This window comes from Nycticebus coucang, chromosome 15 (genome assembly GCF_027406575.1).
Source record: "Nycticebus coucang isolate mNycCou1 chromosome 15, mNycCou1.pri, whole genome shotgun sequence".
In the NCBI taxonomy this organism is placed as follows: Eukaryota; Metazoa; Chordata; class Mammalia; order Primates; family Lorisidae; genus Nycticebus; species Nycticebus coucang.
In genome coordinates this window covers 64,813,471-64,837,258 of record NC_069794.1, presented here as the reverse complement: position 1 = coordinate 64,837,258, position 23,788 = coordinate 64,813,471, and the positions used below count along the sequence as shown (strand labels likewise).

Sequence of the window (23,788 nt, the reverse complement as noted above, 5' to 3'; positions counted from 1 at the left end):
TATAGAGGTTTTAAAGGAATCTCCTTCCTTTGAAGAAGTTATTTGTTTTCTTTGGTCAGTGAAATGCTTAAAACTTGCTCTGTGACTAACTGCTGGTTTCCATTTTGATAGATTTATTCTTGGATAGAATACATGACTGAGAAGTATCCTGATATGGTTAAAAAAATCCACATTGGATCCTCATATGAGAAGCATCCACTTTACGTTTTAAAGGTATGTTATGGAGAGGGTCATTGATCTCTCAATTTAAAGGGAGGGATTAATTCCCCCAGTGGTGTTTTTTAAAACTTGATTTTTTTCTTTCACTTCTGGAAATATTTGTATACAAGCGTTCCTAAACTTTTTTTTTTTATTATTAAATCATAGCTGTGTACATTGATATATTCATGGGGCATCATTCACTAGCTTCACAGACCGTTTACCAAGTTTCACATATACCCTTGTAAGATGCACCACTGGTGTAATCCCACCAATCTCCTTCCCTCTACCCACTTCCCCCCACACTCCCCTCCTTTCCCCCCTTCCCCCTATTCTTAGGTTGTAACTGGGTTATACCTTTCATGTGAAAACCCTAAATTAGTTTCATAGTAGGGCTGAGTACATTGGGTACTTTTTCTTCCATTCTTGAGATACTTTACTAAGAAGAATATGTTCCAGCTCCATCCATGTAAACATGAAAGAGGTAAAGTCTTCATCTTTCTTTAAGGCTGCATGATATTCCATGGTGTACATATACCACAATTGATTAATCCATTCGTGGAGCGATGGGCACTTGGGCTTCTTCCATGACTTAGCAATTATGAATTGAGCTGCAATAAACATCCTGGTACAAATGTCTTTGTTAAGATGTGATTTTTGGTCTTCTGGGTATATGCCCAGTAGAGGGATTACAGGATTGAATGGCAGATCTATTTTTAGATCTCTAAGTGTTCTCCATATCTCTTTCCAAAAGGAATGTATTAATTTGCATTCCCACCAGCAGTGCAAAAGTGTTCCCTTTTCTCTACATCCACGCCAACATCTCTGGTCTTGGGATTTTGTGATATAGGCTAGTCTCACTGGAGTTAGATGGTATCCAAAGTAGTTTTGATTTGCATTTCTCTGATGATTAAAGATGATCAGCATTTTTTCATATGTCTGAAGGCCGCGCGCCTGTCTTCTTCAGAGAAGTTTCTCTTCAAATCCCTTGCCCAGCCTGCGATGGGATCCCTTGTTCTATTCTTGCTAATGCGTTTGAGTTCTATGTGGATTCTGGTTATTAAACCTTTGTCAGAGACATAACCTGCAAATATCTTCTCCCATTCTGAGGGCTGTCTGCTTGCTTTACTTACTGTGCTCTTGGCTGTGCAGAAGCTTTTTAGTTTGATCAAGTCCCAGTAGTGTATTTTTGAAGCTGCTTCAATTGCCCGGCGGGTACTCCTCATAAAATACTCACCCAGACCAATTTCTTCAAGGGTTTTCCCTGCACTCTCCTCTAGTATCTTTATCGTTTCTTGTCTTAAGTTTAAATCTTTAATCCAGTGAGAGTCTATCTTAGTTAATGGTGAAAGGTGTGGGTCCACTTTCAGTCTTTTACAGGTTGCCAGCCAGTTCACCCAGCACCATTTGTTAAATAGGGAATCTTTTCCCCACTGAATGTTTTTAATTGGCTTGTCAAAGATTAAATAACGGTAAGTAGCTGGGTTCATCTCTTGGTTCTCTATTCTGTTCCAGACATCTACTTCTCTGTTTTTGTGCCAATACCATGCTGTTTTGATCACTATTGATTTGTAGTATAGTCTGAGGTCTGGTAGCGTAATTCCTCCTGCTTTGTTTTTATTTCTGAGTAATGTCTTGGCTATTCGAGGTTTTTTCTGATTCCATATGAAACGAAGTATTGTTTTTTCAAGATCTTTAAAGTATGACAGTGGAGCTTTAATAGGGATTGCATTGAAATTATATATTGCTTTGGGTAGTATGGACATTTTAACAATGTTGATTCTTCCCAGCCATGAGCATGGTATGTTTTTCCATTTGTTAATATTTTCAGCTATTTCTTTTCTTAGAGTTTCATAATTCTCTTTATAGAGATCTTTCACGTCCTTTGTTAGATAAATTCACAAATATTTCATCTTCTTTGGCACTACTGTGAATGGGATAGAGTCCTTAACTGTTTTTTCAACTTGACTGTTGTTGGTATATATAAAGGCTACCGATTTATGAATGTTGATTTTGTAACCTGAGATGCTGCTGTATTCCTTGATCACTTCTAAGAGTTTTGTAGTAGAGTCCCTAGTGTTTTCCTGATATACAATCATATCATCTGCGAAGAGCAAAAGTTTGATTCTCTTCTGACCCTATATGGATACCCTTCCTAAACTTTAATATACAGTTATTTAGAGGCTGGTGATTGCCTTTAATTTTTTTTTTCTTTAATAATGTAGTGTTGGTCTAACAGTGGAAACTCGAGATCTAGAATCAACTCTGTCTCTGTTTATGGTACATTATATAAGCCATTTAACTTTCCTGGGCTTCAGCACCCACCTTCATAAAATGAAGGAAGTCATCTGGATTATTTTTTCAGGGCCTGTTTTATTTATGGCAACACCACCTCTGACTGACTTAGTCCAAAAACAAAGAAAAGATATTTCATCTTCTTTGGCACTATTGTAAAAGGAATAGAGTCCTTGACTATATTTTCAGCTTGACTGTTGTTGGCATATATAAAAGCTACTGACTTGTAAGTATTGATTTTGTACCCTGAGATGCTGCTGTATTTCTTGACCACTTGTAAAAGTTTTGAAGTTGAGTCCCTGGGATTTTCCAGGTATAGGATCATATCATCAGCGAAGAGTGAGAGTCTGATCTCCTCTGACCTTATTTGGATACCCTTGATAGCCTTATCTTGCCTGATTTCTATGGCTAAGACTTCCATTACTATGTTGAATAGCAGTGTAAACAGTGGGCATCCTTGCCTTGTTCCTGAGCTGAGTGGAAATGTTCTCAATTTTATTTAATTCTTAATTTATCACACCATTCAATATGATATTGGCTATGGGTTTGCTGTAGATGACCTCTATCAGTTTAAGAAATGTCCCTTCTACACCTATTTTCTTAAGTGTTCTGATCATGAAAGGATGCTGGTTATTATCAAAGGCTTTTTCTGTGTTAATTGAGAGAATCATATGGTCTTTGTTTTTTATTTTATGTGATGTATTATATTTATAGATTTGCGTATGTTGAACCAACCCTGTAACCCTGGAATAAAACCAACTTGGTCATGGTGTATAATTTTTTTGATGTGTTGTTGAACACATCAAAGGATCTTATTGAATATTTTTGCATCATTATTCATTAATGATATTGGTCTATAATTTTCTTTCTTTGTTAGATCCTTTCCTGGTTTGGGTATCAGGGTGATATTTGCTTCATAGAATGTTTTGGGAAGTATTCCTTCTTTTTCTATGCTTTAGAAAACATTGTATAATATAGGTACTAGTTCCTCTTGAAAGGTTTGATAGAATTCTCTGGGAATTTACCTAACAAAGGACGTGAAAGATCTCTATAAGGAGAACTATGAAACTCTGAGAAAAGAAATAGCTGTAGATGTCAACAAATGGGAAAACATACCATGCTCATGGCTGGGAAGAATCAACATTGTTAAAATGTCCATACTACCCCAAGCAATCTACAGATTTAATGCAATCCCTATTAAGCACCATTGTCATACTTCAAAGACCTTGAAAAAATAGTACTTCATTTTATATGGAATCAGAAAAACATCCCGAATAGCAAATACATTACTCAGAAATAAGAACAAATCAGGAGGTATCAGATTACCAGACTTTAGGCTATACTATAAATCTATAGTGGTCAAAACAGCATGGTACTGGCACAAAAACAGAGCAGTAGATTTATGGAACAGAATAGAGAACCAAAAAATGAACCCAGCTACTTATCATCATTTGATCTTCGACAAGCCTATCAAAAATATTCAGTGGAGGAAAGACTCTCTATTTAACAAATGGTGCTGGGTGAACCGGCTGGTGACCTGTAGAAGACCAAAACTGGACCCCCACCTTTCACCATTAACAAAAATTGATTCTCACTGGGTAAAAGATTTAAACGTAAGACATGAAACTATAAAAATACTAGAAGAGAGTGCAGGGAAAACACTTGAAGAAATTGGCCTGGGAGAATATTTTATGAGGAGGACTCCCCAGGCAATTGAAGCAACACCAAAAATACATTCCTGGGATCTGATCAAACTAAAAAGCTTCTGCACAGCCAAGAGCACAGTAAGTAAAGCAAACAGACAAACTTCAGAACGGGAGAAGATTTTTGCAGGTTATGCTTCCAACAAAAGTCTGATAACTAGAATCTACAGAGAACTGAAACTAATCAATAAGAAAAGAATAAATAACCCTATTTCTATGTGGGCAGGAGACTTGAACAGAAACTTCTCTGATGAAGACAGGTACGTGGCCTACAAACACATGAAAAAATGCTCATCATCCTTAATCATCAGAGAAATGCAAATCAAAACTACTTTGAGATATTATCTAACTCCAGTAAGATTAATCCACATCACAAAATCCCAAAACTATGGATGTTGACATGGATGTGGAGAGAAGGGAACGATTCTACACTGTTGGTGGGAATGCAAGCTAATACAACCTTTTTGGAAAGAAGTTTGGAGAACACTCAAGGAACTAAAAGTAGACCTACCGTTTGATCTTGCAATTCCTCTACTAGGTATATACCCAGATAATCAAAAATTATTTTACAACAAAGATATTTGCACCAGAATGTTTATTGCAGCCCAATTCATAATAGCCAAGACCTGGAAACAGGCCAAGTGCCCATCTATCCATGAATGGATTAACAAATTGTGATATATGTCCACCATGGAATACTATGCAACCATTAAAAAGATGGAGACCTCACATCTTATATGTTTACCTGGATGGAGCTGGAACATATTCCTCTTAGTAAAGTATTTCAAGAATGGAAAAAAAAGTATCCAATGTACTCAATACTACTATGAAATCAATATATAATCACCTACACACTCATATGAATGGCAAAACATAACTATAGTCCAGAAAGTAGAAGGGAAGAGGAGAGAGAGGGAAGGGGAGGAGGGATATGGGAGGAGGGAGGGTATTTGGGGGGACCTCACCTAATGTGCATGATGCAATGGTATATTTCAAAACTATTAAGAAATGAGTATAATTGTGATGGATGTGTTACTTAGTTCAATGTAAGCATTTCACATTGTATATCGAAGCAGTACCCTGAATCCCATAAATGCATCAATGCACAAAGTTGTGATTTAATAAAAATAAATAAAAAAAAAAAAAAGAAAAGGAAAGGAGGGAGGAAGGGAAGGGAGGGAAGGAGGGCAGGCCTGAAGCACTAGTTTTCTGGTCTCTGCTTCTAAACTTCCACATGATATGACTGGGTACTTGTAGGAGGATAAAAAAAGCTTTAAATCAAGAGTCTTGGCTTCAAACTACAATTCTGACTCACACTAGCTTTGAGATGTCAACTAGCGTTCCTTAATCTCACCAGTGTTTAATTTCCCTCGAGAATTTTCAAAGGAATACAGAAAACAATATGTATATCAGAGATTTATTGAAAGTATTAAAGATAAACAATACATAAATGGAAGTTATTATCCTGAGGCTTATTGTTACTATTCTTGGTACTTTTTGATTTTCTTTGAGTAGGTTTCTGGAAAAGAACAAAAAGCCAAAAATGCAATATGGATTGACTGTGGAATCCATGCCAGAGAGTGGATCTCTCCTGCTTTCTGCTTGTGGTTCGTAGGCAGCGTAAGTATTCACGTTCCCTAAGCCAAAGTTTTTAAAATGGGACTAAAATGGGGCACAAATCACCTATTTCAGAATCCACTGAGCTGTTTATTAAAATGTATTTTCCAAGATCACATTCTAAAATTACTGACTCAAAGTCTCCAAAGGTGAAGCTTGGGAATCTACAATTTTCACAAGTTTCCCAGGGTGACTTAAGTTTGAGAACATGACTTCAAGCATTTAAATCACCCTACATATTGTTGGTCTTTTCCTTTCTACATTTCTGTCTGGGGTTGAACATTGGAAAATAATTAAGAAGTTGTATGCTAATTATAATTTGTGTGCTTTCGAAGAAAGGACTGAAGAAATTACCTAATTTGGGTCCTAATTAATTTCTTGTCCTTTTGGTTTTAAAATGCAGGCATTTTTTGGGCCCCATTCTGCCCTTGCAGGTTGAATATAAAGTATAATGCTATATGTTTACATGGATAGAGCTGGAACATATTCTTCTTAGCAAAGTATCTCAGGAATAGAAGAAAAAGTATCCAATGTACTCAGCTCTACTATGAAGCTAAATCATAGCTTTCACATGAAGGCTATAACCCAACTATAGCACAAGACTTTGGGGAAAGGGCCAAGGAAGGGGAAGGGAGCGGGGAGGTTTTGGTGGAGGGAGGGTAATGGGTGGGGCCACATCTATGGTGCTTCTTAGAATGGGTACAGGCGAAACTTACTAAATGCAGAATACAAATGCCTACATATAGTAACTAAGAAAATGCCATGAAGGCTACATTGAACAGTTTGATGAGAATATTTCAGATTGTATATGAAACCCGCACATTGTACCCCTTGATTGCACTAATGTACACAGCTATGATTTAACAATAAAAATAAATAAATTAAAAAAAAGTACAATGCTACAGAGCAGATTGTGTCTTCCCATATGTCATAATAAGGGGTTTTATCACTGAAGAAGGTTTTGGCATCAAATGCCATATGTGAGACAAATAGTGTATCATAAAAGTAAAAAATACAATGACATAAATCTTGATGATAAAATAGTCAAAATTCTGCTTCAAATTCTATAAAATGGACATATTTCTCTACATTGACTTGTACCAAGGGCCATTGCCATAGGAAAAACAACTCAAAACACGCGTCCTCCTGTAATAATGGTTATTACAGTCTCTGTATTCACAAACACACAGTAACGCAAAACAGATGCATTAGGAAATTTAGAGATTGCCACTTAGATCTTTCTTAATAAACGAGGTACATCAAGGTAAAACTATTTGTGCCTTTGCTGGGTCTTGACAATCTCAACATTCCTTCCCATCTTTATTTTCCTGACATCTTCCCTTCCTCACTGTGAGAGCAGCAGCTCCCTGAGTCTACTAGAAAGTTCCCAATCACCATTGGTATTAACTTCACTAAGTGAGAATGGTTCCCAGTGTCTAGATTCTTGATGCGTCCTAGTCATCTGATGATCTGGAACCCTCCCCAAGTAGGGTAGTTTGATTATTTTAGATAATGAAAGGAGCAGCAGTTAGTGGAGAAAGAAAGGTACAGAGCAGGAGAGAAAGAATATTTATTTTCTATTCCTTTGCTGAACCTGAAAAAGGCCAAGAAGAAACTCGGATTCACATTGACTCTAATTTACATTGGCGAGGTCGTCTCTAATTGCTGTCCTTCTCAATGTGACACCTCTTCCCTCTCATCACATGTCCTATCTTTTACTCCACCTACTTGCTAAGTATCTGTAAGGTTATTTATTCCACAAATATTAACAAATTTCCTATGAGCAATTTGTGGTTCTAGACCCTGGAAATGTAATGCGGGAACAAGATACAGCTTAAGGGATCTTATACTTGGGTATTTGGCTGATGCCAAATTGTGTAGTCCAAATGAAAATAATCAATAAGCTCTTTTTAAGGAATATTTAAGAAGCTCCATTCTTGCCTCCTTAAAACTAATCCAGATCATCTGACTCTTGTATGTTTCAAAGCACAATAGGAGAAAAAGTAAAATAAAATGTTTTACTCTAAAAAAATGTGTATAAGTTGGCTCAGCACCCATAGCACAGTGGTTATGGCGCCAGCCACATACACCAAGGTTGGCGGGTTCGAACCTGGCCCAGGCCAGCTAAACAACAATAACAACTGCAACAAAAAAATAGCCGGGCATTGTGGTGGGCGCCTGTAGTCCCAGCTACTTAGGAGGCTGAGGCAAAAGAATTGCTTAAGCCCCAAAGTTTGAGGTTGCTGTGAGCTGTGACGCCACGGCCCTCTACCGAGGGCGACACAGTGACACTCTGTCTCAAAAAAAAAAAAAAAGAAAGAAAGAAAGAAAATGTGTATGAGTAGATGTTCTATTTTAAAAGTGAGGTACCTGGCACCCAAAGGCAAAATGAAATCTTAGCTTTTAAGTCTGTCGCTTCCTTCAAGAATTCAATAAGGATTTCATACATCTTATGGTTCAGTTTCAGCTAGGAGAAATCTATAACACATCAGCTTGGGAAGCTTGAGGCTATTTCTTTCCATGCCTCTCATTCCTGTTCTCTTACAGAGGTTCTCAACCTGTGGGTCGAGACCCCTATGTAACAATGAAAATACATCCTGCCTATCAGCTATTTACATTACGATTCATAACAGTAGCAAAATTACAGTTACGAGGTAGCAATGAAAATAATTTTGCGTTTGGGGGTCACCACACCATGAGGAACTATATTAAAGGGTCACAACATTAAGAGGCATTAGGAAGGGTGACAACTACTGTGACTTAGGCCAAATAAGATCCATTCTATTGCTGCAGAGGCACAGGGGCTGTGACTGCATCACCACAGCCAAATCCAACACAAGGTCTGCCACATCGTGGGATCGCAGTGAATGAATACATGTCAGCCATCACAACTTGCTAAGTACTTTTTCTGCTGTTTTTTCCGAACCTCTGTTCTGCAAACTTCTCATCTAAGTATACACAAAGTTGGAACTCTGCAACCTCAGGGCCTTCCTGGAATTCTTTCTCTCTGCTGCTCCTCATCTTTGCTGACAGGGGACTTGTTAAAAACACTGCTTCATGGTAGCTCCATCAAGTAGATGGGCTGTTCTTTCTTTCACATCACCATGTGTCAAGAGGTTGGAAAGTGTGGATCAGGGCTCTATCCTGACACTGCCACTGCTCTCCTTGTCTGAAAAGTACATAATCTGCACTCTTACCCTTTCTTGTCGCTATCATACATTGACCTGCTGATAATTTCCTGGTATCTGGGATATGAATTTTTATTCCCTTTAACTCTTGTGATCATTATGAGTGAATTCAAAGTCCATTCCCCAAAGTCATCAAACAATACATCTTCACAGTTTCTTAGTCTGTGATCTACTAAGTCTGTGATCATAGATTACTTACTGTGATCTACTTAGTCTGTGATCTACTTAGTCTGTGATCATAGATTACTACTGTGATCTACCTCATCTCAACGCCACTTTAGCAGGAGTGGAGGCTGTGACCAGGCTCTGGATCTCAGAAGTAATATTTTCACTGATTTTTAGATCCAGAATATGGCCACAGGAAAGACAGAAGATGCCTAACAATCTGATTTCTTAACCTCTTCTCCTTCTGTTTCTCTCATCCCTCACACCTACTGTGACTGTCTCTCTCTCCCCTCCCCTTTAGTAGGTTTCCAGCCCCTGGATAAATCTACATCCTTCTAACTTATTAGCCCCTTTACAGGAAGCTCTTCCTTCACCAGCTGCATTGGTCCTATCACAAACTCACCTGAACTCTCAATTTCCTGCTCCCATGACCTTCCCTTCAAGAGACCTGACCAAACATCTCACACAATCAACCAACCTTTTGCTGAACCACCATGTGCACCCTGCTATTATTTATAATATAATATTGAATTGTTGCTCTTTCCTTGCCAACTTATGTAGTATTAGCTGTTTGAGGGCAGTTACCGCCTCTAAAACCTGGGTGGTTCCCTGTAACCCAGAATATTGTTTAGTCCACATAATTGATGCTCAATACCCCCCTTGTGGAATTTGCAACTTAAATTAATGCTGTAGTTTTAGGCTGAACTGCATCTCTGGGTTTCAGAGAGTACCTGAGCAGTACCTACTGTTAGGTTAAATTCTTCATTGTCCTTAGATAAGGACAAATTATACATGCATACATACATACATAGAGATTGGAGCAAAAACTATTTTTGCTGTATTTTTAACAGTAATGAGAATGACATTTTACTTTAAAATCTTCCACAGTGTCTCATATGTCTTCACATACCACTTTATTCTCTGTCGAATGGTTATTGGTTAATTTCTGGGTAAGGATTATTGTTGTTCAGGGCCATATTAAAGACTAAATAGGCTTGACACCTGTAGCTTAGTAGCTAGGGCACCAGCCACATAACACTGGAGCTGGTGAGTTCAAACGCTGCCCAGGCCTACTAAGCAACAATGACAACTACAGCAAAAAAACAGCTGGGCATTTCGGCAGGCACCTGTAGTCCCAGCTACTTGGGAGGCTGAGGCAAGAATCTCTTAAGCCCAAGAGTTTGAGGTTGCTGTGAGCTGTGACACCATGGCACTCTACCTAGGGTGACAAAGTGAAACTTGGTCTCAAAAAAAAAAAAAAAAAGACAAAAGGTTTAGTGCACCCCAGGTAGAGAGAGGAAGAATTGGGTTTGGGCAATCCTTGGCCATCAGCCCAGCTGATAGTAATCAGTCAAGTCATTCTCTCCCACCCTCTGATTCCTCACTTGTTTTTATGCTCTGCTCCCTTCCCCTCTATTCTCATCTTTCTTCTTTTTCTTTTATACAGCTTCTCCTCAGCTTATGATGGGGTTCTGTCCCCAATAAAACCATTGTAAGTTGAAAATATTCTGAGTCAAAATGTATTTAATACATCTAACCTTAATCTAACTTAGTAGCTTAGCCTAACCTACCTTTCCTGTGCTCAGAACACTTACATTAGCCTACAGTTGGGCAAAATCATCTACACAAAGCCTTCATTATGATAAATTGTTGACTATCATGTATGATATTATTCAATAATATTCAATAATATTATTCAATAATAATTTATTGAATACTGTACCAAAAGTCAAAAACAGAATGGTTATATGAGTAACTGTTCAAAGAACAGTTTCTACAGAATGTATATCACTTTGTATCATCATAAAGTTGAAAAATCATTAAGTCAAACCACTTTGAGTTGGGGACCATCTGTAGTAGGACAGTAATTTCAATTATACCACTTTATTTGTTAATAAATCACACTTTCAACAAATATTTATTTATTATCTTTTCAGTGTCACTCATAAGTCCTTCGGCTACTTTGGAAATAGTTTAGAAGTTCCTCAAAAGAGTAAGCAAGTAATGTAGTGTTACCACATTATTGCCCAGCACTTCTACACCTAGGTACATATCCAAGGCAATTGAAGATTTATGTTCACCAATGATCACAGCAACATTATTTATAATAGTAAAAAAAGTGAAAGCAACCCAAATGTCCATCAACTTATGAGTGGAAAAACAAAATGTGGTATATCCATGACTGAACTATCATGCAGCAATGAAAAGAAGTGAAATATTGATTCGTGCTATGAACAACAGAGGTGAATCTTGAAAACATTATACCAAGGGACAGAAGCCAGACACAAAAAGCCGCATATTTTATGATTCCATTTCTACAAAATTTCCAGAATGGGCAACTCCACAGAGACAAAAGGTTGATTAGTGATTGCCAGAAATTTGGGGAAATGGGGGGAGGGGGGCTGGGGAGTGAATTCTAACAGGTGGGGTGGGGTTGGTGAAATGTTCTGAAATCAGGTAGTGGTGATGGTTGTACAACTCTGTGTATGTACTAAACGCTGCTAAATTTCACACTTTGAAATGATAGATTTTGGCTTGGTGCCCGTAGCACAGTTGTTATGGCACCAGCCACATACACTGAGGTTGGCGTGTTTAAAACCAGCACAGGGCCAGCTAAACAACAGTGACAATGACAACAAAAAATAGCTGCATGTTGTGGTGGGCGCCTGTAGTCCCAGCTTCTTGGGAGGATGAGGCAAGAGCATCGCTTAAGCCCAAGAGTTTGAGGTTGCTATGAGCTGTGATGCCAAGGCACTCTACCAACGGTGACATAGTGAAACTCTGTGTCAAAAAAATAAATTAATAAATAAGTAAATTGATTAATTAAACAAAATGATGAATTTTCTGGTATGTAAATTATATCTCAATAAAGCTATTAAAAAATAGCCTTCCTCTGGATTGCAGCCACACAGGAGGAGAGGGTCGGCACACAGCTCAGAGTGCATTTCAACCTTCACTCACCCCTTCTGTCTTCAGTCCTACCTAGCAGATGAGTAAATTCTGGGGCTAACATTCACCATCTGTCAGAGGCTAATGTTTTGCAGAAAGACTCTCATCCAATCGAAGGTAAAGATAGGAAGGAAATAAGAAAAGTGAAGCAGATAAAGAAACTCACCTTGCCACACCTATTAAAAGTTCAGCCAACACTGTAGAAATGAAAATGGTGAATGCTTTATTATTCTAAAAGTGATAGGCCCTTTCACTATTTTTCTAAAAATGAAAGCTACATTATTATTGGAAAATGATGCCCACGTAAATTTACAAATTTGTAGCATAAAAATGTATTTAACTGGTTGTTCAACTATTTAAAGGAAGGCTTCTCTTACTATAAATTTTGCCCTCTTTTCATAAAGGTTTTATTTCCAGCCTATAGTAGATTAAAAGATGCCTTGTACTTTTTCTTTCCTTTCTCTCAGATTTCATAAGTGTTCATTCATAGCAAAGAATTTTAATGTGATTTGTGATTGCTTTAGGAAAATATGAATATAATAATTTAAAAATTAAAGGTAACATGGTAAAGTTTTTGCTATAGGTAAGGTAGAATTTAGAAGACTTATTTTTCTTTTGTTAATAATAAAAAAACTCCTTAATAATATAAAATATAAAAAAACTTTTGAATAAAGTTTAAGGTAACAAACAATTGTAAACTCAGTTAGACGTTTAATTAAACTTTAATTAAATTCAAATGTAGCAATGTTGACATAAATGAAGATTTTTTTTTTTTTTTTTTTTAGACAGAGTCTCACTTTGTCACCTGGTAGAGTGATATGGCATTGTAGCTCACAGCAACTTTAAACTCTTGGGCTCAAGCTATCCTCTTGCCTCAGCTTCCCAAGTAACTGGGAAAACAGGTGCCTGCCATGAAGCCTGGCTATTTTCTGAGACCAGGTCTCACTGTTGCTCAGGCTGGTTTCAATTTCCTGAGTTCAAGCAATCCACCTGCCTCAGCCTCCCAGCGTGCAGAGATCACAGGCATGAGCTACCTCACCCGGCCACAAATGATTTGAAATCAAAGTTTAGTCCTGGATGAAATGACTTAACCAGCTAAAATTTGTCTTAGCGGTTTTCCTGCCTATATATTTGGTCATTTTGGGGTGAACTTCTCAGGCACTAGAGTTTGGATGCCACTGGATCATATAGAAATATGTGAAAAAAAATCTTCAGTTGCCTCAGATATGTACCCAGGTGTGGAATTGCTGGGCAATAATGTGGTAACACTATGCTTACTCTTTTGAGGAACTTCTAAACTGTTTTCAAAGTAGCCGAAGGACTCCCAAGCCAAGTATGACTCTAAAGCAGAGAAGAGCAAGTTTCACATAATGTTTCTTATAGGCTCATAGATGGTACCTAGGAAAAGTCACCTGTGATTTTAAGGCTAAATGACCATATACATGGGAAATGCACTTGAATCTAGACAAACCTGAGCTCCATAACATGTTCTAAGGACAATGTTGAAAACATCATCTAACCATGTCTGGGAATAGGACAAGGTTAGTTTAAGCTCTGATTAATATGGACTATTTTACAAGGAGCTAAACTAAGTTTAGATTTTTAATTCCTTAAATTTTTGTGGTGGGCATTCTGACTCTAATAAAGACTTATTTTTGTTTCTTAAGGAAAATATTGAAAGTTTATGGTTCTATTTTCTGCCTCCATTAAATAGGAAGACTGTTAGGAACACGCGCAAGGCATTCTCCCCACTTGGTAGCAGAGCACCCTAAGTTCAGTCCTTTTGAGGAATTCATATTCTTCCTGAAAGATAAATCTGCAAACCTAAACATGCCGAATGACTTTTCAAAAAACAGACTAAGCTAAGAAGAACTTAGATGTAATTTAAATGTATCTGGTTTAATTTGTAGGTAACCTATTTATATGGAATAAATGAGAGGTCTACCAATCTTCTGAATAACGTGGATTTCTATGTTATGCCACTGATTAATGTGGATGGTTATGACTACACATGGAAAAAGGTAGGTGAAAAGGCAAAGAAGACAAAACGTGCTTGCTTTGGGAATATAGATTGAATGCAGGTTGAATCATTCATAGAATTCTATTATCTTATTATAATTTTTTAACTTTTATTGTGCATAATTTAAGACATATGTAATAGTAGGCATATTTACAGTATATAGTAAACTCCTGTGTACCCATCCCAGAGCTTCAAAGATAATTAACTCATGGAAAATTGTGTTTTATCTAATTCTTTACCCACTTCTACCTTACCCATACGATTTTAAAGCAAATCCCAGGCACTATATCACTTCTTTTTTTTTGCAGAAGCACTGCCTTTATTTTTTTCTTTTTTGTAAATATAGTATGTTAGTTTCTTTTTTTTTTTATTAAATCACAGCTGTGTACATTGATATGATCATGGGGCATCATTCACTAGCTTCACAGACTGTTTGACACACTTTCATCACACTGGTTAACATAGCCTTCCTGGCATTCTCTCAGTTACTGTGCCAAGACACTTACATTCCACATTTACCAAGTTTCACATATACCCTTGTAAGATGCACCACTGGTGTAATCCCACCAATCCCCTTTCCTCTAATCACTTCTTTAATAAATATTACAGTGTGCATCTTTAAAAAAAAACTGAATAAAGTAACTACTATGCAATTATGCTTAAAACTAACTGTTCCAGAATATCATAAAATATACATCCAGCATTCAAATTTCCAATTGTATTATAACTTTTTAAAAATTTGTTTCCTCAATTCAGTGTCTAAATAAGGTTCTTATACATTGTGATTGATTTATATGCCTTTAATTCTATTTTAATCCATAGATTTTCTCTCTCATCTTTGCTCTTTCTCTCTCTTTTTTGTCTTGCAGTTTATTTGTCAAAGAAAAGAGCTTCCCACTTTTGGATTTGCTAACTGCACTGTCATGTTGTAATTTAACATATTCTTCTGTCTTCTGTATTTTCTATCCTAGCAACATCAGGATTCATATAAAATTAAGCAATATGAAGTACAGCCCTTTCAAATCTAATTAGGGCCCTATAAAAACATAACTGAGCATATATACATTTAGAAAAACCTATTGAGTAGCACATATAAATAGTAAGGAGGATGAGAAGAGTTTGAATGATTGGAAACATATGGGATTATACAGGAATTATGTCATGTAGAAGGTAATTTATGCAGAAGAAGTAGAAATGGTGAAGGAGGTTGATGAAACGGTCATCTTTGGTGAGAGAAATGCAGGAGGCCAAAAAGTTTGTAAGTGTGGGTGGGCAAATGCCAAACTCAGTAAAAGAGAATTACGGAGCATAATCCCCAACCCCAATTTAGTATTCAATGAATGATCAAACCAATAAACTGATATTATAGTAAATTTTTGTTTTAACTTGAGTATGGTGGAATTTTGTCACTCTTTAGGTGTTCACCTGCCTGAAGGGCACTATCTTTTGTATATTTACCAATTACTTCCTGCAGTTTGAGTACTTGATTTCCCCAAGGGCTACTGTTACTACCAAACCACAGGCCTGGGGGTGGGAAAAGGCTCAGAGTCTCCACATAGGGGTGGTGAGAATAGGAGAAAAGGGTGTGATGTCATCCCAACCTCAGAAGTTAAATGAAGTCTGTGCAACAGTTTACGTGATCAAACTTCCCAGTTTATTCCCAAACCCAATGGAGAACTTGCATGATGTTTAAAAATCAGTGTCAACGGTGGGGGTGGGGGTGGGGGAAGGGAAGAGCAGGGAGAGAAAGAAGGAGGGGGGGGAAAGGAAGAGCAGAGAGAGGGAAGGAGGGAGGGGTGGGGAAAAGGAAGAGCAGAGAGAGGGAAGGAGGGAGGGGTGGGGAAAAGGAAGAGCAGAGAGAGGGAAGGAGGGAGGGGGTGGGGTCTGGTGTATGACACACCTTTTGGGAGCAAGACTATTGTAAGAGAGACTTTACCTAATAATTGCAATCAGTGTAACCTGGTTTCTTGTACACTCAATGAATCCCCAACAATAAAAAATTAAAATAAAATAAAAAAATAAAACTCAGTGTCAAATCAGTACAACTAATGGAGCCACCAGGCTAGAGGAGTCTTCGCATGTCCACCTCCCCTAGTCTTAAGAGCACTGAATTCAATCTAAAGAGACCACTAAAACTCATGACTTGTGGTGTTGGATCAAGACACAGAGTTATTTTGCTTTTCTTCTAAGGAGCTCAAAATGACCCTGTGCATAAAATTAATTTAAAGGAAACAAAACTAAACAAGAAAGTCCATAAGCCCCTATTGGAACCAAATTAAATTTTCATTTGTATAAGTCAAAATTAATCAAATACAATGTAGAACCTCTGTAAGTTGACCACCCAAGGAACTATAACAAACTGATCAACATACAGAGGTGGTCAACATAAGGATCTAGGCCTACTGGCGTACTGTACTGATATGTGCATGTGGTACATGTCTGGTCTGTGAAACTTAGGTCAACTTAACGAGATGGTCAGTGAAGAGAGGTGGTCAACTATGGAGATAAAATGACCTAACATTTTATTTGGTTCAAACTAAAATAGTTTGAGAGGATGTGACTGAGACCTGGATAGAAATGGGGGACTTGCAAAAGGATTATTGTGAAGGCAGCAGTGGGATAAAGCCACCCAAACAATGGGGTCGAAAGAAAGAAATATAACCCTGGCTGCTTGGACTTTCAAAGTCGTATCTCTCCTAAAGACCAAATGTGACCATCTTGGTTACCTGTTCCTGATTCATTTATGCAGGATCGAATGTGGAGAAAGAACCGTTCTCTCCATGGGAACAATGGCTGCATTGGAACAGACCTGAATAGGAACTTTGCTTCCAAACACTGGTGTGGTAGGTTGTTTGCTTTATGTTTTGCAACGTCTTCTCATTAAAAGGGTGATGTTCATAGAGAAAGGCTCATGAATTCTAACTAATTACAGGGGAGGCCTATGTCCATCAGGGAATAATTTAAATAATGAATGTTGTGGGTAAATGTAATGCTATGAATGTTGACTAAAGTCAGCAAATCATTTCGACCACTCCTCTCTGCCTCTCACTGTTAAAATAAGGAGGTTGGATCAGTCCTTTAAGGTCCCTTGAAGGTTCAAAATTCTAAAAGTCTATTATCCAATAGTCATAAGGAAGTGACTTATTAAAGATCCTACTTTAATAAACAATATCATTATTAGGAAATGAAAACCCTGGAATGAAGAAGCTTCTCATTTTTTTATTATTATTTTCTATTAAATCATAACTTTGTACATAGGCTTCTCATTTTTATTTTTATTTTTATTTTTTTGAAGTTGATATTTATTTATTTATTTTTATTGTTAAATCATAGCTGTCTACATTTGTGCAATCAAGAGGTACAATGTGCTGGTTTCATATATAATCTGAAATATTCTCATCAAACTGTGGTAAATGTTTACTTCCATTGTGTTTGAAGATAGTTTTCTTATGTTTTCACTAGTCACTATTTTAAATTCTTTATTTCATAAATAATATAAAAATATATAATAAAATGATACAATAATAATATAAGAATATAAAAATAATGAAAATATTTTTAAAATATGTAAAGGTAAGCACAGTGGGAATTTCTATTCCTTAATTTTAGTGAGTTAAAGCACACGGTGGATGTTGGTATAGGTAGTCAAGAACGGTTGCTCTCAGGGAGCTGTCAGTTTACCCTTTATTCTTGCCTCCACCTCCACCCACATTATATGTCATAGTACTACAAAACAAAACTGCTTAGAACAATGAGCTTGCATCATCTACATTTTTGTGACTACACATGGCTCCATGGGAACTGTAATGGAAATAAGCCATTGTACCCACAGAAACATCCTCTTCTTCTCAATCCTTTGCTCTATACAAACCTGTGTACATGAACCTACATATTTCTTTTAAAAGAAATAAAAATTCATGATTTTGAATATTTCATCAGTATTAAAACTTCACCATGAAGTACCTGTCTTATTTCTTCTCCTCCACGTTAGAAACTCCATGTAGGTGGGAACCATTGCCCAGACCTGGTGCAGTGCCTGGAACAAGAAGGGTTCACATCAAATATTAATGAAATGATTCTGGGAATGAATTTAGTTGCTCTAAGAGCTACAGACACAGTAGGAACACAGAAAAAGGAGCAGGTAACCCTGACTCAGGCTCAAAGGAATCATTTAGTGGTTTTTCCCTGAGAGTCATCTTTAAGATTGTCTAATAAGGTGCTTGGTGCTTGGTCTAATAAGGTCCTCTGTTTTGTAGTACTATGAAATATAATATCATGGGAGGAGCAGGAAGAAAGGATGAACTGACACCTACCTCCTGCCGTAGCTCTGATAACTAGCCAGGGATACAGAGAAGCAGCAGCTAACATGAAAAAGACCTGGATAAATAGAGCTGACAATTACTCAGTGCTGACCTGCTTGTGCACTTCATCTCCCAGGTTTCATTATCTACTTTTCATAGACAGAGAATCACAGGCTTAAAAAGCTTAAGTTCCTTCCTCAAGGGCACATAGTAGGTGGCAGAGCTTGGATGTAGACCTGGACTGAAATTCTTCTAATGTCTGACAATAATTCTTTAGTTATAATTCCTTTTGGAACTTCTTATTTTATCTTCAAGCCCTTTTGGTGCTCAATTTTACTTAATCTTTTTCTTGATGAAGTCAGTGTTATCTAATTTGGATAGTCAAGTAGTCAAAATATATTGTTATTATCATCAAGAAATATCCCAGATCCCTCCTAAGTACGGTGCTTTAAGTTATTACACATGACAAGAATAAAAACAAACAAGCAACAAACACAGGCAGGAGAATCCTAAATAAAATAAGAATCATTGTAAGAAACTTTTTTGCTGAATGCCCCAGCATCTCTTCAGTACTATGTAAGTAAGACAATGAAAGAAAATTAAATCTTATCCCTTGTCCCTACATTTATGATTCCTTGTGTAAAGGATCTTAAAAAGCACTTCATATATTAACAGGAAGTGACAGATCAAGCCTTACATATTTTAATGCCCATTTTACCTTCCCTCCATATTAAAATGCGTTAGAGATGAGATTGGGGGCAAGGAGGATGTGGAGGTGGCTAAGTATCCACAGGCTTCTGTAACAAAATACCACAGGCTGGGTGGCTCAAATAATAGAAATATATTTTCTCACAGTTCTGGGGGCTGAAGTTTATGATCAAGGTGCCAACTGAGTGGGTCCCCCCCTCAGGTCTCTCTCGTCACCTTGCAGACGGCCACTTTCTCAGTTTGCCTTCACATGGGCAATTTTCTCTGTACACATTCCTCCTTGGTGCCTCTCTCTCTGTGCTTACAAGGGCTCCATCCCTATGACTTCATTTAACCTTGTCTCTTTAAAAGACTTTAAAAGTCTTATCTTTAAATACAGTCACACTGGGGGTTAGGGCTTCAACATGAATTTCGAGGGGACACAATTCAGGCCACAACAGAGGACACACAATCCCTAAGACAATGCCACTCATTTCCAAGTTGTAGTACAAAGTTTTCACAACTGGCATGCAATGGAAAACTCTATTTCTTTTCCTATGAGATTGTTCTGTTTTTAAAATTATTTTTATTGTGATAAAGCATATATAACATTTGCCATTTAAGCCATTTTTAATTATACAGTCCAGTGTTATTGATTACATTCACAATGTCGAACAACCATCACTATTATTTTTATCTCTTTCCAAAACTTTTTATCATCCCAAACAGAAACTCTATAACCTTTAAGCAATATCTCCTTATCTCCCCACTTTTCCCAGGCCTTGGTAATTTTTAATCTTTCTGTCTCTATGAATTTCCTATTATAATTTAGAGTGCTCTTGACGCCATGTCCATAGATCAAAGAAGGCTTAAGCTGGGAGGGACCTGGTAGCCAAGTACCTCATGGTACAGATGAGGCCCCTGAGACTCAAGAGAGGTGAAGTAGTCTGACCAAACTGACATGGCTACTTAATGGCAAAGCTAAGTATCAAACTCAGGTTTTCTGCCTCATTAGAACTCTTTCCTCTAACATGCTTGAAATCTCTAGACGACAGTCACAGAATGAGAATCTGAGGCTCACTGTCCAATACAGTAGCTGCTAACTGCATGTGGCCTGTGGAGCACTTGAAACATACCTTTTCTGAATTGATACATGAGGTCAACGTAAAATACTCACCGGAATTTGAAGATTTGGTATGAAAAAAAGTAACAGAAAAAAAAATTTTTTTTGGAGACAAAGTCTCACTCAGTAGAGTGCTGTTGTGTCACAGCTCACAGCAGCAACCTCCAGTTCTTGGGCTTAGGTGATTCTTTTGCCTCCAGAGTAGCTGGGACTACAGGTGCCTGCCACAACAGGGCTATTCTTGTTGCAGTTTGGCCAGGACTGGGTTTGAACCCGCCACCCTCAGTATATGGGGCCGGCACCTTACTCACTGAGGTACAGGCACTACCTAGTAACAGAAAATATTTCATGACAAATGTTCATAGTGCTTATATTCAAAATGGCAATATTTTGTACATACTGAGTTAAATAAATTACAATACTAAATCTCACCTATTTGTTTTTACTTTTCTTAAAGTGGTTACTGGAAAATTTAAAGTTATATGTGACTTTCATTATATTACTATTGAACAGCCCTGGTCTGGGGATTCATGTTAGGGTACCATTTTTCTCTTCAACTTTCATGCTTTCCTAACCTCCATGTCCTATATATAATCTCTATTCTCTATCCACCAAATAGGGGGGTGGTGCTGGTGGAGAGAGTATTTAAAAGTGAGCAAGCTGTCAAAAGTGATTTGTCCAATCATATTATTTGTTAAAAATAAAAAAAAACTAATAAAATACTGAACAGGCAGGCCTTAGATGTTCAGCACAGTTTCTCTGGGGGAAATGAATGCTTACCAAACATGAAGGGTTTTTTTTTGTTTGTTTGTTTGTTTGTTTTTGTATAATAACAGGAAGAAACCAAAATGAGCTTAATTGAGAAAGGCAGGCTCTGTAAGGATAGTCAGTAGCCCATGGAACCCTATGGCTGGACTGCAGCTGGACTCAAGAACAGACAGAAACCAGGCCTGGAGCTCTGTAGGGAGGCTCAGCAAATCCTGTCTCTTCCTATAGCATCCCTGTGATGCATGTGGCTTTTGTCAGATCAAAATCCATGTGATGATGGTGAGGCGGAGGAGAGGAAGGATGATAAAGAGCAATAGTTATGAAACACATACTATATGCCAAGCACTGTGCAAAGCACTTTGTATACTATAGCCCATTTAGTTCTCATTCAATCTTCATTCATTGTATAACTTTTCCATTTTCCAAAATAAGGAAGTTGAGATGGGGATAGGTTTAAGAAAATTTACCCAAGACCGTATAGCTATTAAATGGCAAAGCCAAGATTAGCATCAAATGATTGGGTGCTTAACAATATGCTGTGTAGTCTTTTATTGTGAAGGACAGTTACCTCCAAGAGTGCCCCAATTGCATCTTCTAAAATAACAGTATTTACTTCATAGGGTTGCTGCGACAATTAAATGAAATATCATGTAAATCTTAGCAGAGTTCCTGACAGACAACAGGTGCTTCACAGGTGCCAGTGGGTTGCTGTCACCTTTGTTCAAGAGTACAGCTAGACCAAGACTAGAATCTTAGTCCTGATTTCAGGTTATTACTGGAGGGGTCCAGTTTGGCAGAACAGAAGTGACAGATATATTTCTGGTCCCTTATCTGTTTCCAGATGGGAATAACCTCTTGGATCATGTGGGACTTCCTGGGGCTCTCCCCTCCCCTGTAAATTAGGGACAGAAGGGGAAGGGTTGGAAGACAGACTGCTACCTGAAGTGACACCAACTATAATTTCTCAAAGGAATGAATAATCATTATTCTGGAAACAAATATTATCAATCCATTTTAGGTATTAAACCACTTTAGCAAGTTAAAAATAGCACTGAAGGCATATTTAGAATTCTTGAGCAAGGCCTTTCTAATACGGGCAATATTGATGAATAATTTTTAAATGACAAAAAACTCAACTTACTCTGGATTGAAGAAAATGTGGTTTAATTTTTCTCACATAACCAGAAGTTTGGAGACAGGGCTGATATTTGATATCTGATGTCTCTGAGATTCTTTTTTTTTTTTTTTTTGAAAAAATGTTATTTATTTATTTATTTTTAAAAATTTTATATGGAGACAAGATCTTACTATGTTGCCCAGGCTGGTCTTGAGCTCTTGGTCTCAAGCAATCCTCCCATCTCGGCCTCCCAAAATGCTTGGATTACAGGTGTGAACCACTACACCTGGCCTGAGAAGCCATTTATTCATGGGCTGTGCCCAGTGTGAACTTATGAGAATGTTTGATGCATCCTTATGCTTTCCCACTAAAAGATAAATTTATGGATGCAATGTATAATATGTCTTTAAAGACAGATACATAATGTCTTTTTCCTTTCTAGATGAAAATATTTTAATATTTAAAGACAAAAAATGAGCACTGGCTTTTTTTATTTTTATTTTTAGAGACAGCGTCTTACTTTACTGCCCTCGATAGAGTGCTGTAGCATCATAGCTCACAGCAACCTCAGCCTCCTGAGTAGAGCTGGGAGTCTCTGAGATTCTTTCATAGCCATTTTCTCAAGATTGCAAGATGGCTTTTCCCTCCAGGGAGCAAGGGAGACAGGATCTGAAAATACTGTTAGAAAGTCAGCTATGTGAACATAGAAATATTTGAATTCAAAAGAAACATAACCAACACATAGTGGACATCAGAAATATGTTCTTTGCGGCTGTGGATCCCAATCCCTGGGACACAGACAAGTGCAAGTCTTGTTAGGAACCAGGCTATTGCAGCAGGAGGTGAGTGGCAGGTGAATAAGTGAAACCTCATCTGCATTTACAGCTGCTCCCCATCACCTGCATCATTGCCTGAGCTCCACCTCCTGTCAGATCACAGAGCCATTAGATTCTCATAGGAGCATGAACCTTACTATAAACTATGCACGTGAAGGATCTAGGTGGCCTGCTTCTTATGAGAATCTAATGCCTGATGATGTGAGGTGGAGCTGAGGTGGTGATGCTAGCATCTGGGGGAGCAGCTGCAAATACAGGATAGGACAGTCTAGTTGCAGGAAAACAAGCTCAGGGCTCCCACTGATTCTGAAGTATGATGAGTTCTACAATTATTTCATTACATATTACAATAGAACAATAATAGAAATAAAGTGCACACTAAATGTAATGTGCTTGCGTCATTCCACAACCACTCTCACCTCCATGGAAAAATTGTCTTCCGTGAAACCAGTCCTTAGTGCCAAAAAGGCTGGGCACTGCTGCTTTACAGAGCCCTACCTAACCCATTTATCTAAAAATGTTGCAGTATAGAATACATTGTCAGGGAAACCACCAATTCCAATAGTATGTGCATCCCCTCAAAACTCCATTTCATCAATTTTACTACAGAGGAAGGCGCATCAAGTTTTTCATGCTCAGAAATCTATTGTGGACCTTATCCTGAGTCAGAACCAGAAGCACAGGCGGTGGCTAATTTCCTGAGAAGAAATATTGACCACATTAAAGCTTATATCAGCATGCATTCATACTCCCAGAAGATAGTGTTTCCATATTCCTACAGCAAAATCAAAAGCAAAGACCATGAGGAGCTGGTAAGTGCT

The 23,788-nt window shown here is 37.7% G+C and overlaps 1 protein-coding gene across 3 annotated transcripts in view; it reads left to right on the top strand.

Moving 5' to 3' along the window:
- CPB2 (carboxypeptidase B2) overlaps positions 1–23,788 on the top strand; it is a 57,967-nt gene that overhangs the window by 26,432 nt on the left and 7,747 nt on the right. For 2 of the 3 annotated variants that reach the window (XM_053563964.1, XM_053563962.1), the window contains 5 exons: positions 112–213; positions 5,712–5,816; positions 14,026–14,136; positions 16,885–16,978; positions 23,577–23,779. In XM_053563964.1, coding sequence (XP_053419939.1) covers positions 112–213; positions 5,712–5,816; positions 14,026–14,136; positions 16,885–16,978; positions 23,577–23,779 — 615 coding nt within the window. The remainder of the gene's footprint in view (positions 1–111; positions 214–5,711; positions 5,817–14,025; positions 14,137–16,884; positions 16,979–23,576; positions 23,780–23,788) is intronic. The other variant, XM_053563963.1, reaches the window with a different exon arrangement.